Here is a 27,935-nt window from a genome sequence, read left to right as displayed (position 1 = left end):
TAGGATTGTTCATGTTTAGAGTATTTATTGTGGCAAAACAATTAATAGATTTCTTTTAAAAGTTTTTTCCATGTTCAGGAACAAAGGGACTCTACGTGAAGAGGGGAAAACTATCTTGTTTTGGAAAGAACACTGAATAAGGACACATGCAAAGTTCCAACATCTTTTAAATAGTTTTCTCCCAAAACGTATCATTAGTTCTGTTCAGCTTTTCTAGTTTGTAAACAACTATGTAATCAATGAAAATATATTTAGCCTACCTTTAAAAAGATGTTTCCAGTATTAATTGATAATAATAGTAAAATCATATGCAAGGCAAAAATATTAAGATCTAGCATGCTTGTCCCTTAAGTTCTATTCCAAAATTATATTACATATATTAATTTCAACTTTGTAAATGTTCATAATCTCAAATCTTTGAGTAGTCAGACAGTGACAAAAAATTATTAAGAAACTGGACCACCTTTCTGTATTGTGAATGCCATATATTTGAAATGTTACTTGCTAGTAAAGTGCTGTTACAAGCAAAATGAAATTGTTAGTGTCTATCGAAAGAAGATGACATTTTAGTAATATTCAAATTGTACTTGTTTTTGGCAAATAGTTAAAAGCTTAAACCTGTTTGTTTAACCACCCAAAACTAATTCAGTATAAATAATATTGGTTTCAATAATTCTATGCTAAAAGGCACATACTAATGTTCCAGCAGTTCTTTCAAGTGAGCTTTTGTATGTAGAGTTTTAATTGTGCTTTTAAATAGTTACTGATTCAGTATGACCTTGAAAGTGACATTTGTGCATGTCTAAAATACCTTCTCACAAATGAATCTCACATTCTGAAGGTGTAATTTTGTTAAGATTAAGATTATATGTATCTATATAACTATGCTTGTTGATCTCTATAGATCTACATAGATATACACATATACATATATTCATACATACACACACAAAAGGGCTTCTTCTGGAACAGCAGCAGAAAGTGCAGTCTATATTTTTTTGACTTGTCTTCATAATAGAAAGTTCAGGTATGAATTGTCTTGGGATTTGCAAGATCCAAGGGATTATTTGTGATGTTGCATGTGTCCCATATTGTTCTCTTTCCTTACAGGCTGCTTCAAGCTCACTTCACTTCCAGAAGAGATGATTGGCAAATTATTTTCCATGTGATACTGAATAAGATGACCCACACTATCAAATATATGGTCTTTGGTTCTCACCTAGTGGAAGAAGCAAAAGAATATATTTAAGGTTAGATTGTGCTTATAACTAGTTGGACATGAGCCTAGCACATTAAAGTTAAAAGGCACTTAAGCCACTGAGCTCACTTGAGCCGGATCATTAGGCCATAGACAGCAATTCAGACCTATCCTTTGACTCACTATTAGCTGACATGAAAAGCAGCAGGAAAGTAAAGACACTGTATGTCAAATTGGGCTAATTCTGCACAGTGGAATGAAATAACCCTTTTTTTTCCCACCTCCTTTTTTTCCCTAAATCCCATTGAGGATTACTTTTCTGATTTACTCGCTCCTTGGAAATGTCACTCAAGACTGCTCTTCTAACCCTGAGCAGTAGAATTGAAGCGACAATAAATCTTTTCTGTATCCAGAAATTCATAATTAAGGATAGGGTTAGTTTTTCTAGCATTAACACTTCAAGGGATGTGTTAAGTGTATACAGTGAGTATCAGCACCTGGACTAACAGCAATTTAAGTTCCTCACTGCTACTTCCATGGTATTTCAGGGCTTATAAGTTTTTGAACTTTCAAACCTGCTGGAGCCACTGGCTACATTTAAACTAAACGGGATGGAATCAAATCAGTTCCACTTCATGGAATGCACCCATGCATTTTGATTGCAATATCTGAACAGCACTGGAATCTCATTATATGAAATATTCATACCTTGCCCTCAGGATCCACCAAGAGTAGATGCTTTGCCTGCCCTCCCTGAAGTCCACTGAGGACATACTGACCAGGTGACGTTGTGCTCTCTCGTACCAGAAAATCCCCATCGTTGACTAAGAGGCTCTCTGCTGCTTTCCTGTTCAATTTGCCATGGTAACAATCTTCATTCTTTAGCTGTTGCTTTATTTGTGGCAGAACACAGAGACCAGCTGTGTTGCTTGTGGCACTCTGCTGAACAGGTTCCGGTAACTCTAAAACGAAATGAAAGGGAATGTATTGGACACTTCACCTAAAACTTCCTCCTAAAAGGATGCAAGCCAATATTTTTAATAGCTTTTAAAAAATTCAAATAATTCAGTCTTGAAGCTGTGATCAAACCAACCTTACAGACTGTAAGAACATGCACACATCAATGCTCACGACCCTCTAGTGCATTAGGAAAGATTATCACACCACCTCTTTCCCTACCTTAGAAGGGAAAGCCTTTGGTCGCTAGGCAACAGGGATTAGAAACAGGAATTTTTCTGATGCTGTACTGGTTTGGGGTTACATTTCTTTGTATGAAAAAGCCAAATTTTCCATGTAAAACCAAGATTTTTGTTGGCTTTTTGGCTTTTTTTTCCCTCCTTATAATCTTGTTTTTCCTTCTTCCTTAACAAGCTCTGAAGAGATTGTCACAGATCATTGGGAGAGTCATGTTGAGTGGCTCCAGCTATGTGCAGGAATGTAAGACAACATAGCCAATGTAGCCAGAAGGGAAGGATTACAGCATGATGCATTTGCTGTTAACAAAACGAACAATTACCAAATGTACTAAAAAAACTGGGTGGTTTGGAATATAGCCAGTCAGACTGCAAATGATTCACAGGCAGGAATCTTCTAAGCAAAATAAGAGGATACCACTTCTGCAATGGAATTGTGCAACCTAAGGCTCCTCAGGATACAGGCAGTTCCTTTTAGAGCATGATACAGTCCCAAGTTGGAAATGTCTCAATAGTCACAGATTTCTTTATTGTGTTTCCTTTATTGTTCAGTCCTTTTTCCACTTTCTTGTGTGGAACATCTCTGACAGAGAAAACACTCAGTGAGAAACCATAAAAGGCAAAGCTAATAAAGTATTTTCAATAATAAGGACAATTAGTTGCAACTGTATAATCATTTAATGGATATCCACCACTTTGTGTCCATAAATCGAGTTTTGACATAGATTTAATTGATACCACAGATCAAATGGTTTGACTTAGAAATTATTGGATGAGGTTCAATGGTCACTTATGGAAGAAGTGAGAAAACACAGTCACAATAATCCCACTTTAATCTTCCATGCTACTGCCTGTGAAGCAAAGGCATCTGAGGTCAGTTCCACCTTAGAGTGCTTGAGACCTTGAACACACAGGAGAACCCTCTTCCTTGAGGCCATGTGAGTCCTAAGCTCACATCATCCTAAAGACTTGCTTATAAATACCTGTGGCACTCATTGTCATCAATCAACTACAGAAGATTAAAGGTTACTCTGCTTGTTTACCATCACTACTTTTGCTCTTTCATCCCCTTTCTCTTGAATCTAACAAGGAAAAAGAACAACCAGGATAGATTTCTTCCCCCCACCTTTTCTATACTGCTTATGGGGAAACCCAAATCTTTCTCTATGCAGAGAGATGAGAAGCCCCACTCCTTCCAGTGCTTAGACAGGTATGGCATTGCAATGGGAACCTACTGGCCTGGCGCAGAGGGCTCCCAGGGGTCTGTGCTGTTGCTGGACCTCGGGCTGCACAGGCTGCAGACTGCAGGGACTGGGTGTTGATGTAACATGGATCATCAAAGAGATCTGCTTTGTAGGCAGGTTTCAATGAGGTTGCCTCTTTTATTGTCTTCTGTGATCTCTCATCACAATTACCTGCAAATAGTATATAGTATGCACAGACTTCCTTTTTTTTTTTTTTTTTAAACTCGGCTTTAAGTAACTGTAAAAGCTGAAATAGGAATGATGTTCTTCTTTATAGCCCACTGAAGTAATTAAGAAGGACAAGAAAAATGCAAATGAACTTATTTTTCCGTATGTCTAGAAGGCATGAGGTCCAAAATTAATTAGAATGAAGGTTTCAGAAATGTTCTGCACTGGTTCAGTTCTGCTCCAGTCAATGTCAGCAGTGAACCGCCACAGATTGGAAAGAAATTAATACATATGCCTCTACAGAAACACAAACCATATATGTTATTTGTTGCCAAAGCCTTTCCTTCCCCTCTGCACCACAAAAAGAGCTTGTGGGAAGCTGAGCAATTCTTTCTCTTGCTGTTCTAATGGAGAAGAGAGAGATGGAGGAGATTGGTGCTTTGAGGCTCAGCCTGGAGAGCCAAAGCCACATCTGTCAGGTTAGGATCCAAGCCTAGGAACAGGCTAACAGAACATCCCCTGCAGGGTATGAAAATAATAGCACTTCAGCAAGCCAAATAGCAGGCATATTTTTGTTCTTCAACGAACACTTTATTCATAGATCTATTCATTCATTCTTTTATTTGTTCACTCTCTCTTTGTAGAAAGCATTTGATTCTCCTTTCCTTGAATTGGAAATAACACAAGAAACTGAAGCATCCCCTGCAGACAATGTAATGGATTACTTCAGAGCTGTGCAGGTGGGAATTCAGAAAGGACCTCATTGTACAGTGAAAGACAGGAGCTGAGGAAATGCACTCAGGGTATCAGCTGTGGCAAAGGAAGTCCAGAAAGGGATGGAGGTTGATGATCTCCTGGGGTCCCTGAGGGCAGGTTTTGCTAAAGGCAAATTGATCCTGGACACAAAGCTGCCTAGAGGCAGGGGAAGGGCACAGTCCCACTGAGAAACCAGGGATGCTGGAACCAAGGGGCCAGGCTCTGTTGGAACAACTCCATGCTGATACTTTGGATCTCATTGAGCATTTGTAGGAGAAGGAATATATTCAGAGACTGACAAGTAATGAAGTATCTTCCTTTTTCAAATGGTATGAAGAAAGGGAATAAAACAACAAAAGAATATGAAAGAGAATAAAAAAACAAAGAGCTACTGTACAGTATCATGAGAAGTAAAATGAGTAAGTCTGCCAGACGACATGAAGATAGATTAGTGGCCTTTAGAAAAGCTGTAAGGCTTTTTTGTCTGCCCTTCATCTAGGGAACTAAAAATGATCCACTAAGCAGAACACTTTCCACCATTGTATTGAAAGCCAAGGGGCAGCTCTTCCAGGCAGCCTGCCCTGGCTAATTCTGCATATGCATGAGAAGGAAAAGAGAGTACATACCCACAGTTTTGTTTTCTTCTGGACAATTTTCATATATATTGATGAAGGTTGGGCTGCTTGTCTGTAGAAAAAATTTGAAATCGGTCACATAAAGTACTTCCCTAGAAAAACTCAGGTAACTTCAAAACATCCATGCATTAGTTAGTAGACATACAGGTAATTAAACATGTTCTTCACCAGAAAATTCCCATCTCCTCAAATAATATTTCACACTGATACTCTTCTTTCTTCAGATGTCATGTCTGGACTCCAACCTCATATAACTGCTGAGTTATGCATCTAATGTTTAGTTTATATACAGTATAACTCCTAGGTAAGAAACCTCAAATTTTCTTATAAATGTCCCTCATAAAATCAGCTACAGGTATCTTGGTTTGAAAGTGAAATGGTTACTGAATTCTCTGAGCAGCAGTGAAAGAGAAAGGAAAACTAAAAAGTAATACCCCATGGGAAAAAGGTATTTGTATTTACATGCAGGGTAACTCCTTGCAACAACACTGCTGAGCATCATGTGCAAACTCTGGCTATAGTAAATATTTTTAGAATTAGAGAACTGTTGGGGACCTGATATGCAGAGTATTGTTCATGTTAGCAAAAAGTGGATGGAGCACAGGAACACGGGAGCAGTTGCCACCAAACAAAAATAATACTTGGGAGCAGCAACTTTTTAGACAGAATCAGCTGGATTCCAGCAGGTACATCTGTGTGCTCCCTCTGAGAAGTGGTGGTGCCGCCTTTCCTGTGTGGAGAAAGGATGGTGCTCCCAAGGCCTCGCTCAGCAGGCTCTGAAATCTATGCAGACAGTCTGAACTTGGCTTGTTTTACTCCCTGACTGGTTGTATTTCCCACTATTCCAGACAAGAGGCACAGATATCTTTTGCTGATTTAACAGACCTTCCTGAAACAATCCAAGAGTAATGAATATTGTATATATATTGCAATCAGTCAATGTTGCATGTATAAGTTGTAGAGCATAATGGACAGGATGAAATATTTATAAGATCACAGAATCAGGAGCCAGGAGGTCCCAGATTTTGCAGATGTTCTCTCCAACAAGACATTTAAATTGGTATCTATTTTCTTCTCAGAGCTAATGAGTGAACAAGGGAATATTACTTGGTCTCCTGAAAGTACTCTAAGGACAAACCAGTTAATATTCAGAAAGTGCTTTGGGATTCAATTATGTACTAAGCATCATTAAATCTAGCCTAAAAAAAACCTTCTCCCAGGATAATCAGGACCTGGTTCTGATGTTAATGCCATGCTTTAACACCACAGAAACATTTTATTATTCATTCCCATAATAGGCAGCAAATATTTATCCCAGCAGAAGCTGTACTTACTGAGCAATACTGCTTTTTGCCCTGGACAGGACACTTTGCCCTTTGGTCTGTCTGCAGTTTCATTCGCATGTCTAACACTCCACCGGTGGGAGGCTCCTTCCCTGGAATTTCATTGTAATATTCATGATCCTCCCTCTCCTGTGAATTCCCAGCTGATCCATTAGCATTTGCTGCCTCACTGAAAAAAATAGGGGGGAGAAAAAAAATGAAGCTTCTGATGTAATCAATTGCTTTCTAGTGTAGGCAAACATCCCCAGTGTCTGCACAACGCACAATACACAGATCCGCCATATGGAGGCTGTAAAGGGCTTTGGGCCGGAACTTTCAGAGCTGTTTATTTTCCCAATTACTTCTTCCTGAATTAAAAATAGTCATGACAGTTTGGAGTGAAGAGAGGTAGAGTCATTTCATTAGCACCGGGCAGCCCAGATGTATTTTCAAGTCAAAGAAAAGGTAAGAGGCAACTATTGGAACTTTAAGAATTCTGATACATTGTTCATTAAAGTATCCAAAATGTTGACCATAAAACTAACTCTTGTGGCTTCTTGATTGAACTCTATAAATTTAGAGATTGCTGAGGGGTGGCCAGACTTCAGGAGAAAAATTAAAACATCATGGGATTTAGTCAGACAAGCCTGCAACACTTTTAGAAAAATCAAATATTGCTAAAAAGGGAAAAAAAAAAAAAAAAAAAAAAAAAAAAAAAAAAAAAAAAAGGAGATCTCCTCAGTGGCATTTATCCTAATTTTAATAACCACAATCAATATTCTGGTTCAGCTTGAAGGGAACACTTAATGACATGAAGAAGAGCACAGAATGGGTTTTTTTGAGCTAAACCAGAATGATGATAGTTTAAATGTACAGCTGATACACTGCAAAACAACTAGGTGCTTCCTGTACTGTCTCCGGTCCCAAAATAAAAAAAAAAACTCATCTCAATCTTACTTCTCTGATTAACAAGAGTATAATTGGATAAAAGGCCATGAGCAGGAAAGAGATAAAGTTCAAGTAGTTGATTATGTGATATGCAGTGCAAGTATTTGATTATGTGATTCATAGTAGTTTGGAAGGGAGTGACTCATTCACACAGCAATATCCGACTCCTCTGCCCAAGGACCGTTCTCAGAGGCTGGCTGTGGGTTGTGCTCAAGGAGGAAATCTAATTACCCTCTTCCATTTCTCCCTGCTCCTATGCTACTTGTGACAACTTAGCAGGGTTTCTTAGGAAAGAAAGGCTTTTCCTCTGGTTATCTTCTCCAGGAAAAACAGAGCAGTTTTAGCAGTAAAATGGCAAGAACAACCATATACAATGAAATAAATATAAACTGGAGTTTCATTTATGTAATAAAACCAGCTCTGCTGTGATGCATTAGGCAGGCCCTGTGACACTGCCTGTTCAGGACTCCTGTGCTCAGGGTGTAGGTAAGCAGTGCCACAGCTTTACCTACTCATGAGAAGTAGCAGGCAATCAAATTTGGCCTTGCAGTAAAAAGAAGCCTGAGAAAAATAGACATAGCTTATCTGTGAGGAGAGCCATAAATTAGAGCAAGAATTGTGTCCCCAGTGCAATGGAAGAAGGGTAATTGAAATGGGGAATTGTGGTCCAGAAACTAATCTAGGCCCTGTATTTTGGGCAATGTGCAGAGGACAGGGCTTCACACTTTAAAATGCCAGGTGGTGGCTGTGTTTATTTCAGTGCATGAGGCTGATATAAATCATGCCAGGTGAAAACTGAAGCTGCTGCCAGGACATGAGCAAAACAGCAGAAAGGTGAATTAAAATGGCTTTTCTCCCCACCACACACTTTCCACAGCTGCAGCAAGTTTAAACTTGGCACAGGTCAGGACTGAGCTCAGTCTGTGTCTGCTATTTATAGACCTGAACTTGGGCAGAATAATTTGAACATTTGTTCAACTTGCATGACTTAAAATAAGGCTGCTTTATCTAAGGAACAATACAGCTTAATTCTGTGTTCAGCACCTGTACAAATGTCACAAAAATCAATGGAGTTCACTGGAATAAGCTAGTTTTGGTATCTTATACGCTGCACATACAGGCATATATGTCCAGAAAGCATATTCAAAGCATCTTACTTATGGATCATTCTTTGTAGTGTATTGTTTTCCTGAAAAGTAACTAAAGAGAAGGAAACTGCCAGTTAAGTGACTGAGAATGTGCTGACCTTTCATTAGATGTAACCAGGCTAGATGGGTTCTTCAGGTACTGTCTGAACCGGAGTTCAAAAGCCTGTCCTATGGTGTTGATCACCTCCTGTGCCATCCCATTGGGACATTCCAGGATGTGGCATGCTGAAAAGAGACACCTTACTTTAATTAAAGTAAATGCCGTTTATACCAGGAAGTAGAGACTCAAGCTATATTCCTTGTAGCAGAAAAACAAGGCTCCTACCCCTTCATGGAGCCAGCAGCTTGTACAGCTTTAGTCTGACCTGCAGATTCCCACTTCACTGCACAAAGAACATGGCATTTAAAGCCACAGCCTGCACACTATTACCCCTATACATACAGCAAATCCAGAAATTTTACAGAATATCAAGCAGTTCAGTAGCTTCCTTATTTTAAAACTCAAACAATTCCTTGTTACATAAAAATAAAGCAATCATATAAACACATATAACAATTGGAAACTCGTTTCAATACCTCTCTGATTAACAGGGTCTTTTGCTACATATGCCACGTAGTCTGTTGTATCCTACAGGAAAGAAGACAACACATGTCCTGAACATTGTAATTATGAACAACACTACCACCACAGCACAGCAGTTGCATATAGACAGATACATTTTTAGCTTTAAAATGCACACTTCTTTCAGGGAAAAACAACCACATGTACTAGCAAAGTGAGCCAAGGAAAATATCAGTGACACACCGGCGGCTACCAATACAGTAATTGTCCCATATTGTTTTTCCTCTTAAAAATGCACTAAACCATTTGGCACTCTTTGGGTGTTCAATAGATCATGTATTCAATTCCAGCTCTGCAACAGGAGTAGAAACAGGACTGGTACCTCATCAGCAGGTAATGCTGCTCCTTCCGCTGCTCCCATGGAGCTCACAGGCTTTCCTGCGTAACACATCGGGGCTATGTGACTGCTGGTCACAGCTTTTGGTTGGGACAGTCCTTACCAGAATCAGGGGAAGATGAAATAGTGCTAATATACTGCAAAGGACAAGTTTCCAATGTTCCAAATTTATAGCAATAAGATTGAGTTTTGAAGTTTCTCATCTTAGAGAAAACTAAACTTTAAAATTACGCAGAATAAAATGGGTATCTGATCTCAATTGCTCCTGCCCAATTTTAGTCTGGCTGCAATCAGGTTAAATTACCCTGGATCTCAAAGCTGCTGCTGAGATCAGACAACCTCAGTATAATCAGTTTTCTGTTTCTAATTCTCTTTCTAGCCAGCACTGAAATAATCCTCTTTTTCTAGTCAAACTGAAAAGAGAACTGGAATAGGAAAATTAACATTTCTAATGATACCGCAAAAGCAAAGAGGGGCTTGATAATTCAGTGTGATAGTCAAATTGGTGAGGTAATGAATAACATCCTTTTAATTATTAAAGATACATTTTGTTATTTTGGATCTTGAAGGTGGGACAGGGAAAATGCAATTCACAGCTTAAAGGCATGGCTCTCTTGAGGGAAGATGCAATCAGCTGGCAGGAAACAAGGCCCCATTTGCAATATGCACAAGAACAATCATTTAATAATTCACAATGAATGACACAAGAGGCAGGTCTTAGGGCCAGCAGAACTTGTCCTAGATTTTTTTTTTTTAATCTCTCAAGTTAATATCATTAAAACAAAGCAAGCTAAATATTTCTTATGCATCTAGTGAACTCAATTTCCTTTCTTTTCCTTTCAAGTTTTTCTTTTAGTTCATAAATATTTTAGGATAGGTATTTTAAAATAAATCAGATCTAGGGAGTGACTAGAAACTAAAGTAACTGGAGCAGTACCTGCTGTTTTTTATGTCTTTTTAATATTTATGTAGATGCCTCGATGATTTTGCTTTAAAATAAAACCAGAATAGACTTAATTATCAGGCAGAATAGTGCTACTCCTTCACAGCCCAGAGCAACACTGAACTTCACTTAGACCCTGAATGTAGGGCAGGTGGAAAGACAGGTCCTGTGGAAACTGTCATATTAAATATAAAGGGAATTTTGAAAAAAAATGCCTGAACAAGACAACAAAATTGCCCCTTCTATGAAGGGCCACTAGATTTATAGTTGCCACTGATGGGCGATACCTCTATTTTACATATCCTCCCAGTAAGAAGTGCAGCAGCTGCTCCACCAAGCCCATTTCCAGCAGCACATCTGTGTGCATGCACATCTCTTGCTGGCCCTGCCATTAACCAAATCCAGTCCTGTGTAGCCTTTGAAATCTGAAATCACCGTGCAAGACCAGTGCAGGTAAATAATATAAAAAACACTAAGAAAAGGTAAATAACCCTAAGGAATTACTTGTCTAACCCAGATTGATGACATTTCCTGTTTACAATCATTGCAGTAAAGAGTTTGGAATAGAATTAAAAATCTCTGACTTGAAAACATCCATGACTGCATGGTTGTGACACTAGGAAGAACAGCCCTATCTGCAGGAAGAAAGTGGTTATGCCACATCTGTCTCATAGGAGCTGCTTGCTTGAGTCAAAATGAACCTAAAAATTTAGAGGTGCCAGTGCTGATGGCTTTTACAACAGGTGTTGGATCACAGGGACACTGAACTAATCGGTTCCTATGTTCATATTCTTATTTTTAGATCCCCAAGTCAGAGGGCTCTTGAATGGACTGAGGTTCACTGATGGGCAACAGGAAAGTTAACTGTATGTATCTATTAAAAATGCACTGAGTCACTATTCCACATTTCCTTTCCAATGTCAGCCCCCCAGTTTTCTTGTATTACTGGTCATGATCCAGAAGTGCAGTGTACTCAGTGCTTGTGGAAGGAAGGGATGAAGCAAAGTGTTTGCAAGTAACATTATTATGTGAGTTCATTATACCTGCAGAAGTATATTTTATAAATCAATACTTACTGGGTCACCTCCAGAAGCAAATGAGATGGACTGCATGTGGTGGTTGGCAATAATCTGAAAGGCATAGCAGACTAATTAAACATGCTCTTGCGCAACACAATAGAAGACATCAGAACATAAGTCTTCATAGAACAACCATGTAAATTCATAACAATTCCGTTTATTAATTTATGCATGTATCATTTAGGAAGGAAGGAGATAAAAATAGGAATATTTTTGAGGCTGCCCATTCGTGTTTAGTAATGTCTAGATCCCCGAGTAATCTTCCTTAAAGGGTTTTCAGGATTAATTCAACCACCAACTTCTAACTGTACCCAAAAGGAAGGGAAACCTGGTGTCCTACTCCCCTTGTGGAACAGATGTGCAATGGACAGGAGACCTCTGCACTACAGACAAATTCCTAAGGGCTCCTTGATGCTCAGCATGGCACCAGCTCAGTGCAGCATTACTCAGAGTCAGTGAGCCAGCTTGGAGCAAAACCTGCTGCTGGTCCAGGTGAGATCACTCAGGGCCAATACCAGCAGCTGAGGGAGGAATTAGGTGGGCAGGACAAAGATCTTTGTCCTATCTGTCAAGAAGGAAGGGAGCACAGCCCAGTTCCAAGCAAACCCAGGCTCTCAGGAACACACCTCAATGGAGCCTAGAGATTTCTCACAGTATAACTGATTGTATACATGTACTACACAGCTGTATGAATGATACCAAAGCCAAGCTCTGACTTAATATCTGTATCAATATTTTTTTTCCTCCTAGGACTTGTTAGAAACTACAGTCAGGACTAGTCCCTTGTTTATTAGGCACTTTACAGGCAAACACACCCAGAGAAACAGTTTATCAAGTGCTCAAGGATCCCTCCCCACAGAACACACCATCATGAACAAAAAGGACCTGTGCTGTATGTCAATTCCTCCAAAGTGCTTTCATTTTTAAATTCAGACTGTCATGTAATTCAGCTTCACCAGGCATGCACAGGTCTGCTAAAGGGTGCTGCTTTTCCTTTGAAGGGCACAGCCTTCCCTCAGAAGCCACAAAGGGGGAGAAAACTGTAGCATGGAGAAAAGGACACTGTTACATGTATCCTACCTGCTGTGTGTCAGCATTAATCAAAGTGAGGCTGCTTGTTGAAATGGTCAGCTTTATATTCATGCCAGAAAACTGAAGGTTGCTTTTGCCAAGTACAGAAGACAGAAACTTCACTGGAGGCTTTAAACAAAGAAACAAAAGAAAGAGGCTGTCAGCCCAGTCTGTGAGGGGCAGAAGCATATCAAAGTCAGGGAGCTTTTACAGTATCTTATTGAGACTTTCAATGGAGCAAGGATAATGGCTTGATTAAACGCAAATAGATCTTCTAACAAACATCAGCTCTGAATGCAATACTGGTAGGAATGGGTTTTATGTCAATAATGGAAGAAAAAAAAAAGAGTTTTAAATAAAAATCCCAGTGAGCTAAATGTTATAGCTGACTCAGTAATTCAGAATGTGCAATTTTTTTTCTCAACTCTTCTTTGTTTCTGGAGGATGAAGTGTTTCTGGGTAAAGCAAGAAATTCTCTCATGTATTCCTTTTTCAGGAGCAAGTTCATTCCTCTTGAGCTCCACAGTTACAGAAGGAAATCAGTAAGTTCTGCTAGACACAACCCAACAGTAACCAGTGATGTTGCCCTTCTTTGCATCCCAGTTACTTAATAAAATACTAACACTGCCATTTCAGTTGTGTTTAATTTTTTGTATATTTAAATAAGCAGCATATAAACTTCCAGTGAATCAGTCCCCTCTTCCAAACCAAAAAACAAACCCCAATTCCAATAATTTAGTAGCCAAAGCCTAAAACTTGTAAAGCACCACACACTGCAAGTGCTGGTAGAAGCAGGAACTGGGCAAAGCATTAATCCTGAGAAAAATTAAGTAGGGCATAGCCTTAGCCCCAGACCCAACAGGCTAAACACCTTGCTACCAGCACTTCCATGTTATCCAGGCTGAGTTCTGATGGATTAATATGCCCTAATTCTAGCATGGACTGAAGCCTGTTAGGGAATCATGTATCCAGCTTATCAGAAGCAGATATAGAAAAATAATTGCTGAGCTAAAACAGGATTTACCTTCCTCTTTTTTATAGCTCCATTTGTACCCGACACAGCTTCACACAGTCGGCTTATTGCTTCCCTGCAAATAAAAAATACCAACAGTTGGATCATTTCACATGCACCATCTGTAACAGAGCCAGCAACCCTGCAATTTATTGTTATCGGCCCACTTATAAACTCTTAAATCTTCTGGAAGGTCTTTCACAGTTGTTTTTCTTTCTTCTTTCCTCCTACCATTAAAAAAAAAAAAAAACAACCAATAGAACTATTTAACAAAATACAGTGATTCAGCAGTCTGGTTTGGATTGATTCTTTTTCTTCATCAAACACATCAGCTTCACCTTACGGAAATTTCTTTAATAAAAAACCCCTCAAATGTAACTAACCACAAGACAAACAACCCAATACCTTCAAAGCCTTTTTTTCAGAATGGTTGATAGGTCTCTTGCTTGACAAGAGGGGCTCCTCCCTGCTTAATCTTTCCTATTTAGCACAGCAGGTGTATGCTGAGTGAGCCCAGCTGGGTGCTCTGATTGACTTTCTAGGGTTTGGGATTACTTTTCAAAAAAAAAAAAAACACAAAAAAAACAAAAAACAAAAAAAAACAAAACCAAAACACAAAAAAAAAAAAACAACACTCCCCCACAAAAATCCCCAAAAAACCAGAACCAAAACCCAAGATAACCCAAACAACAGAGTGAGGGGTAGGGATGTATAATCAGCTTCTCCAGTTCTTTTCAGAGCTATCAGTCCATATCTTTCCATCTCTGGTAGGAATTTCCCAGACTAGACCTTCGATAGGTCATAGCCACCCATTCCGCTCTGCAGGGTTCCTCTCAGTTCAGGCAGCAGAAGGGTAAGGCATGAAGCACACACAGTGCTCATGTCTAGAACAAAGATAAATCACACACAAGATAACAGAGTGCTGTGCTGTGCCTATTTTCCACACTCAAACAAGGCAAATTCTGGCCTTTGCTCAGGCAAGTGACTGGTTTGGACATAGAGCACAGCACTGATGGCCCTGGTCAAGGTTAGCACAGCAGTTGTGAAAAAAACCTTTCTGCTGGCAGTTACAGGCTTTTCCTCACTGACACTTACTGCTTTGAAGTCAAGAGGAAAATGGTGCCTTACTGGGCTGGGATGTGCTCAGCAAGTTTCCATAACCCTGTCTGGACACCCCAGTTGGAGCCACAGCCCCGATGTCTCCAGGTGCCCTGGGCCTGTGCCACAGGGCCTGTCATCTTCTCAGGCTGAGGGTCCCATAGTGGGCACTTCAAGCCTCAGCCTTTCTCTTGTGGCTGAATTCAGACTTATCTTCCAAGGTTGGGATTTTGTTTGGTTCTAAAGGGGAAGGGAGTTTGTTTAATTATGTGTTTGTATTATTGAATTATTATCCAAAGAGCTAATTAGGAAATGAGCTGGTTGGGAATGTTTATCTGTTTCCAGATCCCAGCATGTGTGTGGGAGGAAAACACCACTGGCTTTCACCTCCTGAGAAATTTTTGGTTCTGATGGGCTGAAAAGTATCAGGAGAGCACACAATGGCAAGGGGCTCCAGCCAGATATGTCCCATGAAGCAGAGATGCCCAGTGAGGAGTGTGGCCCCCCAGGACCCTGCAGATGAGGGAGGAAGCAAAGCCAGCCCAGCTCTGGTGAACCCCAGCACGGCTGCTCAGTGCCCCACGTGCTGCCACACCAGTGGCTGTGTGCTTGAAGCCCTGAAGATCAGTGATATACACTGAGACTTCCTGCCAGGGAACACCCTGAGAAATTCAACCTGGATGCTGTCAAATGAATGGAGACCTCACCCACAGCAAATATAATTAATATTTTCTGAGTGAAAACAGCAGGGAAGAAAAGGAGCCTCATTGTGGGCTGTACAAGATGGGTCAGAAACCCAGCCTTTTAAACACTGACCCTGCTTAGCATTTAAAAGCAAAGTACTTCCCCCTACACAACTGAAAATGTGTTTTTAAGCAAATTCCTGATACCCTTCTTGGTTAGCTCCTGTTCTATTTAGCTCTGTTACCAAGAGGAAGGCAAAACATGGAAAAAAAAAAAAAAGAGGAAGGCATCCTGCAGGATGATCTTGCAGATTCCAATAACCAGCTTGGAAAATGAGAACTCATCTTCTCATTCAATATTAAAGGAAATTAAAATCAGAGCCAAGACATTAAGGCTACTTGGAGCCTTCAAGTCTAGCCTTACCTAGAAAGAAAACCAGATACAGAACAAATTGGAAAAACAGGGAAGTTGTCTCTTTTAGTGACAAATGAGTTCTTGCACGTGTCAGGCAGCTCATGTGAAATCAAAAGTTGTAGGCAGAGTTGCCAGCCACAGAGCCTGTTCTTGTACAACCAGTGGCTGCCCACTCCACCATGCTCTGAACCAACTGTCCAGTAAAAAGGGACCAAAAAGTAGCAAACCATTTCTACTTAATAGTTTCTACTGCCTCTCTTTGGTAGGGGAAATAGTCGTACAGACATTTTTTGCTGCATACCTCTGGGTAATTTTCCAAGTGATCTAACAAAACTTTACAAATATTATTTTAAAGGTGTGAAAAGCAGGAGTTTGGTAACACCTGCTGCTACAACTGAACACTTCCTACATGCAGTCATTTCCACAAACTGCACCATACACTACAAAGAAAAGAAACTCTGGATACATCCATGATAAACTGAAATGAGTGACCCATTTTTGGCACCCATAAGCCTTTAAACCAGCAGGTTGGGGTTTTTTTGCCTTTTTTTATTTTTTTTTCCTTTTTTTGCCTTTTTTTTTTTTTTTTTTTCCCAGACCTGCTCAGGAGTACAGTCCACAGGTTTTCTCTGGAGCCCTGGAGTGAAACCTGTGGCAGACACAGCTCCTGCTGCTCCCAGAGCGTGCCCATGAGGGAGGGCGCCTGTGGGCAGTAACACTGAGCCACTTTGTTTATTGTTCCCCCAAAAGGAGAATAAAAGACGAAAGATGGGCTGATGTAAGCAAGCAAGCATGCTGTTGAGGATTTGCTTTTAAGCATCTAGGGCTCTGCCTACACCATGTAACAGAAAGGGATTATGTGGCTCAACAAAGTTGAAATTAATCTTCCAAACAAAGTCAGCCTTCTTCCAGCAGCCCTCCCTGGCTGCGCACTTCAGACACCCTTCACCCCTCACTGCCTGACCACTTTTGAGTTTGCAAGTTAATGCTCCAATCCAAGATACAGAATCCCTTTTCCCAGAAATGCCCAAATTTGATGACTAATAACCAGATTGATTTAACAGAAGTGGGAAATGTGTAAGAGGAAAAGAGCTGAAGGGCTGGACAAGAGAGGCACACATCAGGGTCCAGCAAAGGCAGGACCTGCCACAGAAGAAGGGTGACAACCCAAATATATCTTGCATCCAGAGCAGCAAACACAGGCTAACCTGTGCCAAAAATAATACAAAGACCCTCAAGCAGAAGAATCTCCTATGCTTATTGGTATTTTTTGGTGTTACTTTTGTCATCTACATGGAGTTTGAGATCACAGATTTCTGCAAAGTGGGAGGGATGACCCTAAGAACATCATGTGCAGGCAACAGCAGAGAGCTGGAAAACTTGCAGTGGAATCTCCTCTGCCAAGGTCCTCACCCCACAGCCACTGAGGGTAAATAGCACCTCAGTGCCTGACCCTTCTCCTGCTGCACTGTGCTCATTTGGCCACACAGCACCTCTGCATCCCATGGTCATTCATAGCACCAGAGAGGCCACTTTCTGCCTTCCCTAACCATGTGCCTGCCAAGCAACTGAAAACGTAAGCCCAGCAAGAAAACAGAAAGCAAATCCTCAAATTTAGACTCCTCATTACACTTTGGCAATGTGAGTTTGTTGATCTTTCCAACTTTCATGAGGTAGGTAAATAATAATTTCAATTTTAGATACCATGAGGTAACTAAGCATACACATACATATCAAGCAAGGCAGGGCACAGACATAGCTAGAGACCCTTTCCACATCACTTTAAAAGAGAAGATGCCTATTTGTTTTGTGAAATGCCATCAAAGTAAAAATATTTTTACCCCAGTTCAGATAACAGGCATGGTTAAAATGGGATAATTTCCAGCAGCTCCTTGGTTGGTGTGCTGTGCATGTGTCTATAAACTTACTCCCCCGAGAGAACAATGGGGGAATAATCAATGTGATCTTTGCTCCAGTCAGCTTGTCATCGATTGAACTTTAAAGTCTGCATGTGTGAGCTCAGCACTTCAGCATTTGGTTTGCAAACAGTTTAAGTTTTGAATTTCTCATGCACAAAAGCGCCTGTTAAGGTCAGCAGTGGTATTTTTTTAGGTGATGGAAATATTTCCATTGTTAAGTTTTGATATAGTTCTGCTTAACAAAACCTTACTATCTGGCCCAAATTTACGTTGGCAAGCTCTTGTCACGCAGTAATTCATATTCATTATTTTCCAGACAAACCATCCAAAGCTGTATTCTGTCAGCACAGCAGCACACACACACCTCTTGCAAACAGGAGATAACCTCGCCCTCTGGCTGAGCTGTGAAGAACACAGTGGCCCAGGCTGGGTGTATTACATGGCTTTCCTTGGTCTGGACTTGTCTGAGGGAAGTATATTGCTATCACTTCTTCATACACACATGCAGGAACTGGGTGAATGTGTGCTTATACCAGTTATAAATGTCAACAACTGCTGATTTTGAATATAAAACAAATGGGACACCTTTCAAGTGAAGTCTGTAGGCATTTAAGGACCCATGTTTTTCAGTTCCTTTCAGCTGTAAGTCTGGGAGCCAACAGGTGTAAATGTGACACTAATCCCTTCACGTTGTTTTCTCTTCTTCATGACTTTTTGGATACAAATTCGAGGAAACAAAACAGCATCTGAAAATCTCCCTCCAGCAGGAAGGAAGAGCTGAGCAGGCACAGGAAGCCTCAACCACATTCCTGGCATCCTCAGCACGAACTATGCCAGAAAAGCAGCTGAGAGGACAAGGGATCATGTCTAAGGCAAGGTCAAGATAACCTGCACCCACCCACCTCTCCAAAAAGCAGTTGGATGGCTGCTGGGGCTGCCTGGCAGGGCACTAGTCCTGACTGCTGGACTGTGAGCATCACATCACAGCACCACGCAGCACTCAGAGCTGCATAGAGGGTGATTGTTTTGGAAATTCAAACACTCCTGGACTGCCAGACTTACAAGAATAAATGTAAAATTCAAATTGTGCTTTTCTATTTCTGACAGGACATTTCAGCCACTCCACAGGCGTAGGGATACTAACAATCTACACCCAGAAACGGGCAGCAATCTGCAACAGAAGTTGCAAAGTTCTCAAAAGACCACAAAATATTTCACATTTTAACCACATCCCCAGTTGTATCTGAGAATGAAATATTAATCTTTTTCTGATTTGCAGCCCAAAACCTTAGGCTTGCAGTACAGATGGAAACAGCTGTATTTCAACACGTTTTCCCTGTGACTCCACTTCCAGCTGAGCCCAGTCTTGCTACAGATGGGGTCAAGCGATGTCATACATCTGATAAAAATTCCTTAGATGACCTTGCTGGACTGAAATGCTGATGGCACTGTCTGCATCAGGTGGGTGGCAGGGAGACCTGTGAGGATCCTGGCTCTCCACCTTGGCCCAGCAGCACCAGTGGATGTCCCCATGGAGAGCCTGCAGGCAGTCTGAGCCACGTGCAGAGCCCGGCTGCTGCCGGTGCCCAGCTGCCTGGGGCTGTCTGCTCTGTGCTGCCACTGCAGGGGAAGGCCTTCTGAGCAACAACTGGGAGAGAAATTACGTCTGTGCCCGAAACAATTCATTTTCCAATGCAAATAGCCTATTGTAATGATCAAATAATTCAAATCATCACTTAGGAAAAAACAAAACAAAACATGCCAAACTCCTATTCTGAATTGTCTCAGAGCTTGGCACGCGCCCTCAGCTTGATACAAAAATTAGCACTCAGGCTTTTCATTCTTGGTCTGAATCTCGGTTTTAAACCACCTACCTGGTGACTTGTGTTCTTGTGCCAAAGTCCAGGGATCTCATTGACTGCAGCACTTCAATACAGCCCATGTACTATGGAAAACAGAGAAAAGGGAGGACTGTTAATATCTGGTACACAAGTAAGAGGAGGATCACAGGAGGAAGCAAATGTGATTACTGTCCACTAAGTTTATGCAGAACCACAGTCTAAATGGAAAATCAAATCAGCCATCCTAAAGCTGCTTCCTAAATAGATCTTGTTTTACTAAAAGTGTAGAGAAGAGCAATAAAGATACCAATGGTTAAACACCATAGCACCAAGAAAAGAAAAAGGCAAAGCACTCTGGGGACACAAAATCCAATTATTCCTTTTTCTTCATTTCTGCTTACTCTCACTTATTTGCCTGTGACACTGAGCTGGGAGGAATACATGAGGAAATACTGGAGAGAACAGAGCCCTCAGGAACAGAGAGGCTCTGGAAGCCCCTCGAGACCAATGCACTCAGAGCCCCCCTGCAGAAGGGCTGAGTGTCCCTTCAGAGAGTAGGAGGCATTACAGGCCACGACAAAAACCACTGGCTCCACACTGCTACATGTCTGATGACAAATAACCTCTGCAGATGATGAAGGATGTGAAATTGCAATTCCAGCTCATAGCAATAGCTCTTAAGAGCCTACACTATAAAATGACCTGCTTTAAATTAAAGGCTGACTGCCACGCTTCTGTTGTATGGGACAAAGCTGGGGTTTTTTCTAAACTCATTTGGGATTTGTGTAAGACTAATTCTCAGAAATATCAAGGATGTGATGGCATATCCCCAACCATATCTTACTAATCCTTCAGCATTTCCATGGATGTCCATCTCTCTGCTGTTGAAGCAGTCTGATCTCTTCATCAGGCTGGCACAGGTCTGGGTCTCATTTTTCCTCTTGAGACCATCCTGCAGTGCTCACACTGCAGTGCCCAGGGGCTGCAGTCACAGCCTGCCTGTGCAGACCTCTCCTGCAGGAAGTCAAAGCCTCTGGGACACAGAGACCACTTGGAAAACCCAGGAAGGGACATGCATACTCTGTCCCCTTGTCTGAGTGGATGGAGGAAGAATTCTGTCTCAGAGAAAGGTACCATATTTAGTTCCTCTGCCTCACTTTGCCTGTAAATCAATTTTTCTTCTGGGCCATTCAGAGAGGGTTGGGTTTAGGTATCTGTTTCAGCTTTGGAGACTTTCAGAAATAAGTGTGTGAAAAAGAGAATGTTATATGTGCAGTCAGGGATTCCACAACAATTGTATTATCCCTATTTTGCTTTCTTTCCAGATAGCAATGTAACCCTTGGGAGAACTCCAGAATTAGGTCAGAGACCTGGAAGGACATCAATAAGAATCTGAAAGGTTGGCAGAACTGCTTCCCTAATGAACATTTAATGACTTTGAGAGCTATCTGCCTTGTTAAAGATATTCCTGCTTAACAGGAACAAAGCAAATGTGGAAAATATGTCTAGAGCCTCAGCTTGTAGCACAGCAACAACCTCTGATCCTACAGTATAAGGTCAAACATCCTGTGAGCTGGTTGGCTGCTCCTCTCTCCTTGAAAAAAGAAAAATTTAGAGGAGTAGGTAAGTCATACGCTGACAAGTGAGTCCCCATTGCATCCTGAACAGATGCGTGGGAAGCTACTCTAAGCAAAGATGAAAAATCAATATTAGGTTTTTGCATAAGTGACCCTGAGTGAAGCTGAACTTATCAATGATTCACAAAAGACTTTTTTTTTTTTTTTCCCCTTTAAAAGCCTGAGTAGGGAAGTGCATTAACATGGCACCTCACTGCATCTCTCATTTATTTTAGCTGTCGTTGGTTATCTGAACTGGCACAGTTAGTAATGGCTGAACCTTCACTTCACAGTACAAGGGTACAGAGAACCAGCAGAGCCTTGGGCAGGGGGACAATGTGGGGCTGGGGCAGAGCAAGTCAGTCACAGAGCCTGGGAGAACTCTATGGGGCACACAAAAGGACAATGGAATGCCAGAAGCCTATTCAAGAAAACAAAAGACACTCTCCAAGGAAGAAAAAAAATTAACAATAAACAAAAATATTAACCCCTTCATAGCGAAATATGAGAAGCAGCACAACCAATGCATGAGAGGAAGGGGAAGGCAGGGGAGAAGAACAATGTCTCAGAGACATCTGCATCCAAACTCCAGTTCAGGTGGTGCCCCTGCTCCTCATCCTGTACACCCCAAACAGCACCTCCCAGGAAAACCTAATGGACTTCTTTGCTGATGCAGGGTCAAGGCCAACTACATCTTTCTTGCTGCAGGGAAGGTTAAACTAAAGCATGAGCAGGGCAGGAACCACAGGTGCCTGGGAGAGGAAGCCACAGCAGCCCACAGCTCCTGCTCCAGCGCAAGTTTTCACCAGGTGCTTCTGTGAAAACCAGGTCCAAAGGTGGTGTTCAAGCAGAGGCATCTTCTGAAGCCCACAGAGAGAGGCAAGGCCCAGTTCACTGAGCTGCTAGGCAAGCTGGGGGAAGCTGAACACAGGCACAAGGCTGCACTGAGCAGCCTGGGGCACCAAGCACAGATGTAACTGCAGCATTCAGCTACCTATAGAAAAATAAAACAGCAACAGTGAAACAAGCCAAGTGCCAAAGACCTGACATCGCTAATGAAAGCGGATGCTGAACCCACTGTTCTGTCAGCAGCAGGATGGAGAGCCCTTGCCAAGACAAGCAGCAGCTCTTAGGAAGGAAAGACTCACTGGCCCCTGCTGGAAAGGGAAGGGCTCCACTAATGGCATCATGTGCAGAGACATCCCATCTGCCTGCAAAGGGCTGTGGAGAGCACTGGCACCAGGAGCTGCCTTGTCCCTTGGTGTTTGAGTGCAGAGGGTAACCTGGGGCTGCCTTGCATCTCCCCACACCACCAGGATGGCAGGGAGGTGGTGGGAGAAAACAGCAATTATTGAAGGTGCCCACACCTTTCCACATCTATTTACATGAGATGACAGAAAGTGACTGCAAGCGGGATGAGGGATGTGAAGGCACCAGGGAGGGCTCATGTGAATAAGCAGCACGTGGCAGGACAATGCAGAGTGCCAGCCTCAGGAACCTGCTGTGAGATTTCTCTGCTTTCAGGAAGGTAAAGTGCTGTCTTCCCTCCATGGACAACACCAGGAGCCAGCCAGGGATGTGGGGAAGGAGCAAAGCATGATTACTGTTGTTTTGGTAGGGAAGTTTCCTCAACTTTAGATGCTGTCTGTGGTAGCCCTGGGGCCAGAGTCCCTGTGCCCACTGGAAAGCAGAGACCCCCAGAGCTCCCCTGGCAGTGGCACTGCTCCTGCCAGCACACAGACTCCACTGTGCCACTCCGCTCAGCTGCTCATGCTGCCTCACACAGCAGGGTTTACTGGGCTGGGCTCAGTGCTCCACAACGCCGTCAGCAGCCACCACTCAGGCACTTAATGAAGAACTTTGGCCCAGCTTTGCACCCTGCAGGACATTCAATTGGCTCATTCCTCAGCGTGAACCACACTGGTCTCCTCCAGCAAACGCCAGCCTCATCCAGATCCAAAAGCAAAGCCAGCAGAACCTCTCCCATCCCTCACAGGAAGCAGAGAGGCCAAGGCAGCCCACAGCAGCAGTGCACACCACTGCAGACGTGGGTGGGTACCCCCAGGGCACCTGTGAGACAGCAAAAAATCCAGGCAGAACCAGCTAGAAAACAGACTACATACCTTCAAGGATGAAAAGAGCCCATTAAGGATCATTAGGCATAAACCCACCCCCTGCCAGTGCTAGCCTAATTCTCCTCATGTGCTTGCCCTGCTCTCATCTTCCCCCCTGCAGCAGCAGTGGTGCAGACAGACAGACAGACAGCCCCTTGGTCTGTCCCACTCCTCATGCCCACGCAGCACAGCCTCTTCCCTAAGGGCAGCAAGTCAGGGCTCTTTGTGAAGAAGAATAGCTTTTGATAAATGATTTTTTTCTGGGAAAGTCTGACCCTTTCATTCACAGGTTTTCAATTTTTAGATGTATCCTGAGGGGGGGAAAAAAAGAAGACAAAAAAAAACCACACTAGCAAAAATCATAAATAGTGACATATAGAAATATTTTTTAGTTTTGTTTTCTGAAAAACCGCTTTCTGCAGCACTGCACTCAGGCCGGGGCTCTAACAGAATTGCTCCCAAGCCACCCTGTCCCCGTTCTCCGGCTGTGCTAAAGCAATGGCCTGGAAACACGCCGGTTCCGGCGAGAATCGATTCCCCAGCGCGGCGCTGTGCCCGCGGGCGATGCCGGGCGCCGAGGCACATCCCCGTGGGACGAGGCGGGAGCTGCAGCGCTGCCCAAAGCCCAAAGCCCAAAGCCGAGCCCGGCACAGGCAGCACCGCCCGGCACCCCCGGCTCATGATTCACAGCTGCGGCTCTGAAGCCATGAATCACCGGAGCCCGTCTCCTTCCTGCGGGAGCCCCGGCTGTGCACACGCGTGTAGTTAGTTATTTACCACGGGCGATGCAGAGCAGCTCTCCGGGTGCTGCGCGCCAGGGAAGCGGCTGCAGCTGAAATACACAATATTTCCCTGTCCGGAACGTGGGAGAGGCACTGGTGGTGACCCAAGGGTTGCTCTGGACTCCCTTCCGCACAGAGAGACGGAGCTACTGCTCCGGGCTGAGCTGTCGATCCTCCATGGAGAGCAGCAGGACTGTGCGGGGCACGGTGCTCACGGGTGTTTCAGGGTGCAGGTCATGTAATTCTGAACTACCATGTTAGAAATGCTCAGGCTCCTTTCAGTCTAGAGACATGTAACTGATGATAGACATATATGATGGCATATATCTATATGCATTCACCTCCCTGGCAGAGGATCAACCTGTTCATTGGTAAAAGCCCTTTAAGACAAGGGATGCTGCAAACAACATTTGCCATATTATTTTAAAGTACAATGGTATTGTAATGAAATATCTGGCAATAGTGTTTCCTTTTCATATTTTAGTTAAATAGCACATTTTTAGAAACAATCATCTTTCAAAGACTCATGCTTTGATTTAAGCTCAGGTACAGAGACAGTACCTCCATGTTAGGTCCAGTAAACATCATCCTTGCTATTCTCAGAGAAACCACTGATGCAGGACAGTGCTGAGAGACAGATCTTATCCTCCTTCTCGGCAGCAGCCACATCCCTGGCACTCCCCACCAAGCAAGAGTGAGGATGGTAAGTGCCTCTTGGAATATTCCTCAGGCTCGTCACTGCCATAACAAACACCAGCAGGAAAGAGAAGTGCCATGGCCACTATGGACACCATTTAGAGACAACCTCAGCTCCAGATGGGCAGCATTGTGGGAAGGTTTGTAGCGGGTAGAATGTGAGCAAGGACATGGTAAATATCCCCCTTGTAAAGCCTGCAGCAACCTGTGTACAAAGTATGTTTTGAAACCCAACAGTGTGAGAGTCAGAGCAGTCCAGGCTCTTCTTAAAATATTAATATTTAGGCTCTTTTTTATTTGCACGAGCATATTGGGGGATTAGGTGCTGTTACAGGTCAGCTTCCTCACCAGGCCCGGCTGACATGTGGCTGTGACACAGGTGCCCTGTCACCATCAGTGACACCCAGCCACAGCTGCCTTCTCCAGGGATGCAATGAGCCCAGCATCGCCTCTTTTTAAAACAGAGGTAAAAAATTTTTAAAAGAAAATTTCTGCCTCACTCCAGTCTGCAGGGGACAGCTTCTGTCCTATGGCATTTCTTTAATTCACCACAGTATTGCCTTTCTAAAATAGCTGTAGATCCTCTCCATGTAATTGCTGAATCCTCCTCAGACTCTGATTAAGCTGTTAGGCCAAAGATCTCTGCCAGCAGCAGTCCCAATAAGGTGGACCTGACCTGCCTCCTAAAAGGGTCTCTGTGGAGATCCCAACAATCCCACACCTCAACAGGGCACAAGAAGCCGCATGGGGAGAGTGAGGGCCTCCAATCACACAGGAGGGAGGGCAAGGCCAGGGTGAGAGGGTAAGGGTTGGAAGCAGCTCCAAATGCCCAGCCCTTGGTGTCTTGGCCCCACTTTGCCTTCAGGTGAGACCATCCCTCTGCACCATAGTGCTGCCATGCTGCAGCCCTGGCCACTCCCCAGCCCATCTGAGGCTTCACCAGCTCCTGAAGATGTCTGGTGGTCTCTGGGGAAATGAGTACCTTGCTCATCCTCTCACCTTGCACATCCTCTAATGCTGAAACGCCCAACCCTCCATGCTACTTATTCACTAATCTGCTTGTTATTATTGAAAGGGCTAGTTGAAAAAAACACCAAGAGTTTGGCCAGGACATGTCAGGAATGTTCTTGCAGCTCTCCTTGGGCTGGTTCCTGCAGGCCCACGGCCATGGCAGAAATATAACCAGGAAGATGAAGGGAAAAAACATCTCCCTGTTGTGTTGTGAGGCTCCTGGCAGTGAACCCCCTTCTGAGATACTGCCCACGAAAGGAAGACCAGCAGAAAACCATGCTGGAAATACAACCTGAGCAGTGCCTGCCCCACAGCCTCCTGGACAAATATGTCAGCAGCATGGACCAGAACGCACCTAATGCCTGGAGCTGCTCCTTGCGGGATGGGAAGCCCTTTCATGGGCCTCCTTTTCCCTCCAACATGCAGACTAACCCGTTTTAGTTAGAGTCAGAAAGACTACAGATAGGCCTTTGGAACTGGATGTCATGTTACCTCTGGAAACAGCTGAGGTGCTTTTATCTCCCTCAGTTCAGTGCCACAGCCCTACATACATCAGAAGACAAGAAATACCAGGGAGAATTCAGTGGTTTGGGGCATGGACTCTAGAGATGGGAAAATGGAGGTCAGCCAGCAGCCAGCTGAGTTGTTTGCTTTGTCAGAGAATGGAAGCCCAGGGAGAAGTACTCACCCGCACACTGTAGGTGGTTCCCGGCTCCTGGCTGTAGGTGCTCTCAGTGCCCTGTGCCAGGCCCCTGTCCTGTCTGCCCACGGGAGCGGCCTCCTCGGCTCCCCGCACAGCGCACTCCCCCGCTGCCTTTGGGGGCAGGAGCAGCTTGTCCGGGTCGGGCTGGGGGTACGAGGCCGACAGGCAGCTGATCTCGGGCGAGGTCGGGCTGCTGGGGATGGTGACGCACTCCGTGAGTTTAATTCGTGGCACCTCTTTGGTTCCCAGGCAGAAGCTCTTCAGCCCCGGTAGATTTGAAGGGTTGGCAAGTTTAATGTTGGCCATCCGGGGGATCAGCGTGCACAGCGTGGTGCAGGTGTCCTGTGGCCCCAGGGAGACATCTTCCGTCAGTAAATTGGGTGTCGAAGAATGGGAAGAGGAGGAAGAACCTTTGATATTTAAAGAAGTGTTTTGTGTACCTTCATCTAGGGAGGTTATGGAATCATTCCTGAATCGGCTGTACTTAGCCCTGTGCAGCATTCCTGGATGTCTGAATAACCCTACATACAGGACGTGTCCACCGAGGCTCTGCTGGCTGCGTTCTCTCATAGCCTTGGCAGGTCTGTTACTGGATATTCTTGCATAAATTGGCTCTTGTAGATAAATTATATGGAAATGAAGCAAGTCAAACAATTTTCAAAATAGGAACCTATAGGATATTTTTGCTGACTCCCTCTTGAATGGTTTATTTTCCTCAATGAACAAGGCTTAAAACTACATGGACATCTGGCATTTTGTAAGCAGAAATAAAAGCAGCATACAGGAAAGCACATCGGTGGTAAAGCAGCTTAAGCTGAAGAACCACTATCCAAACCTGCCTTCCTGCCTGCCTCAAGCCAGGCACTAAATCCCACCTAGCTCTGAAGACTGATAGCTTGTAGCATCAATAATTGCGGAGTCCTGGCTGCAGCGAAAGCTCAAGCATATTCCACACAAAGCAGAGCAAGACAGCTACAAGCCCAAACGTATTTTCAGACCGACATGAACCCCGTAAGGTGCCCGGCTCTCTGCACTTCCACCGCCGCTGCCCCGGAGGCGAAGAGCATCCCTGCGCTGCAGCTCCTGCCCCGCCGTCAGGCACAAACCCTGGATTCTTCGAAAAACACCGAGCGGCGTCGGTCTCGCCAATTCCTGCCGGAAAGTCCTTCAGCACCATAATAATCCCGGAACAACCGAATATTCCTGCGGCTCCGGGGCCGCTTCCCGCAGCGCCGCGGGGCAGCAGCTCCGCAGCGCCCGGGCCGCCCCCGCCGCAGCCCGGCCGCCGCCACCGCCGCCGGTTTTATGAATGAAGTTTTTGTGAATGGGCTCGGCGCGTGCGGGCGGGCAGCGCCGTGAATGGCGCTCGGCGCGCGGCCGC

The 27,935-nt window shown here is 43.6% G+C and overlaps 1 protein-coding gene across 1 annotated transcript; it reads right to left on the bottom strand.

Annotated features, from left to right (window-relative positions):
* Positions 1-27,830, bottom strand: SHC4 (SHC adaptor protein 4). Its single transcript, XM_066328413.1, has 12 exons — positions 26,540-27,830; positions 19,666-19,736; positions 13,689-13,752; positions 12,674-12,793; positions 11,591-11,644; positions 9,189-9,240; positions 8,711-8,837; positions 6,529-6,706; positions 5,186-5,246; positions 3,627-3,806; positions 1,907-2,160; positions 1-1,219 (listed from the first exon to the last, which is right to left on the bottom strand). The coding sequence occupies exons 1-12, from the start codon at positions 27,122-27,124 to the stop codon at positions 1,064-1,066; spliced, it is 1,902 nt and encodes a 633-aa protein (XP_066184510.1). The 5' UTR covers positions 27,125-27,830; the 3' UTR covers positions 1-1,063.
* Between the last annotated feature and the right edge of the window lie 105 nt (positions 27,831-27,935).

The sequence above is a fragment of the Sylvia atricapilla genome, chromosome 13 (genome assembly GCF_009819655.1).
Source record: "Sylvia atricapilla isolate bSylAtr1 chromosome 13, bSylAtr1.pri, whole genome shotgun sequence".
Taxonomy (NCBI): Eukaryota; Metazoa; Chordata; class Aves; order Passeriformes; family Sylviidae; genus Sylvia; species Sylvia atricapilla.
The sequence above is the reverse complement of the archived record's forward strand: the minus strand, read 5'-3'. Positions and strand labels throughout refer to the sequence as shown.

Coding starts and splice junctions, on each gene's coding strand:
- SHC4 (XM_066328413.1), bottom strand. CDS start 27,124: ATGAGAGAACGCAGCCAGCAGAGCCTCGGTGGACACGTCCTGTATGTA. Junction 19,737..26,539: donor GAACCACCTACAGTGTGCGG/GTGAGTACTTCT, acceptor TGTTTTCCATAG/TACATGGGCTGTATTGAAGT. Junction 5,247..6,528: donor GCAAAAAGCAGTATTGCTCA/GTAAGTACAGCT, acceptor TTTTTTCTACAG/ACAAGCAGCCCAACCTTCAT.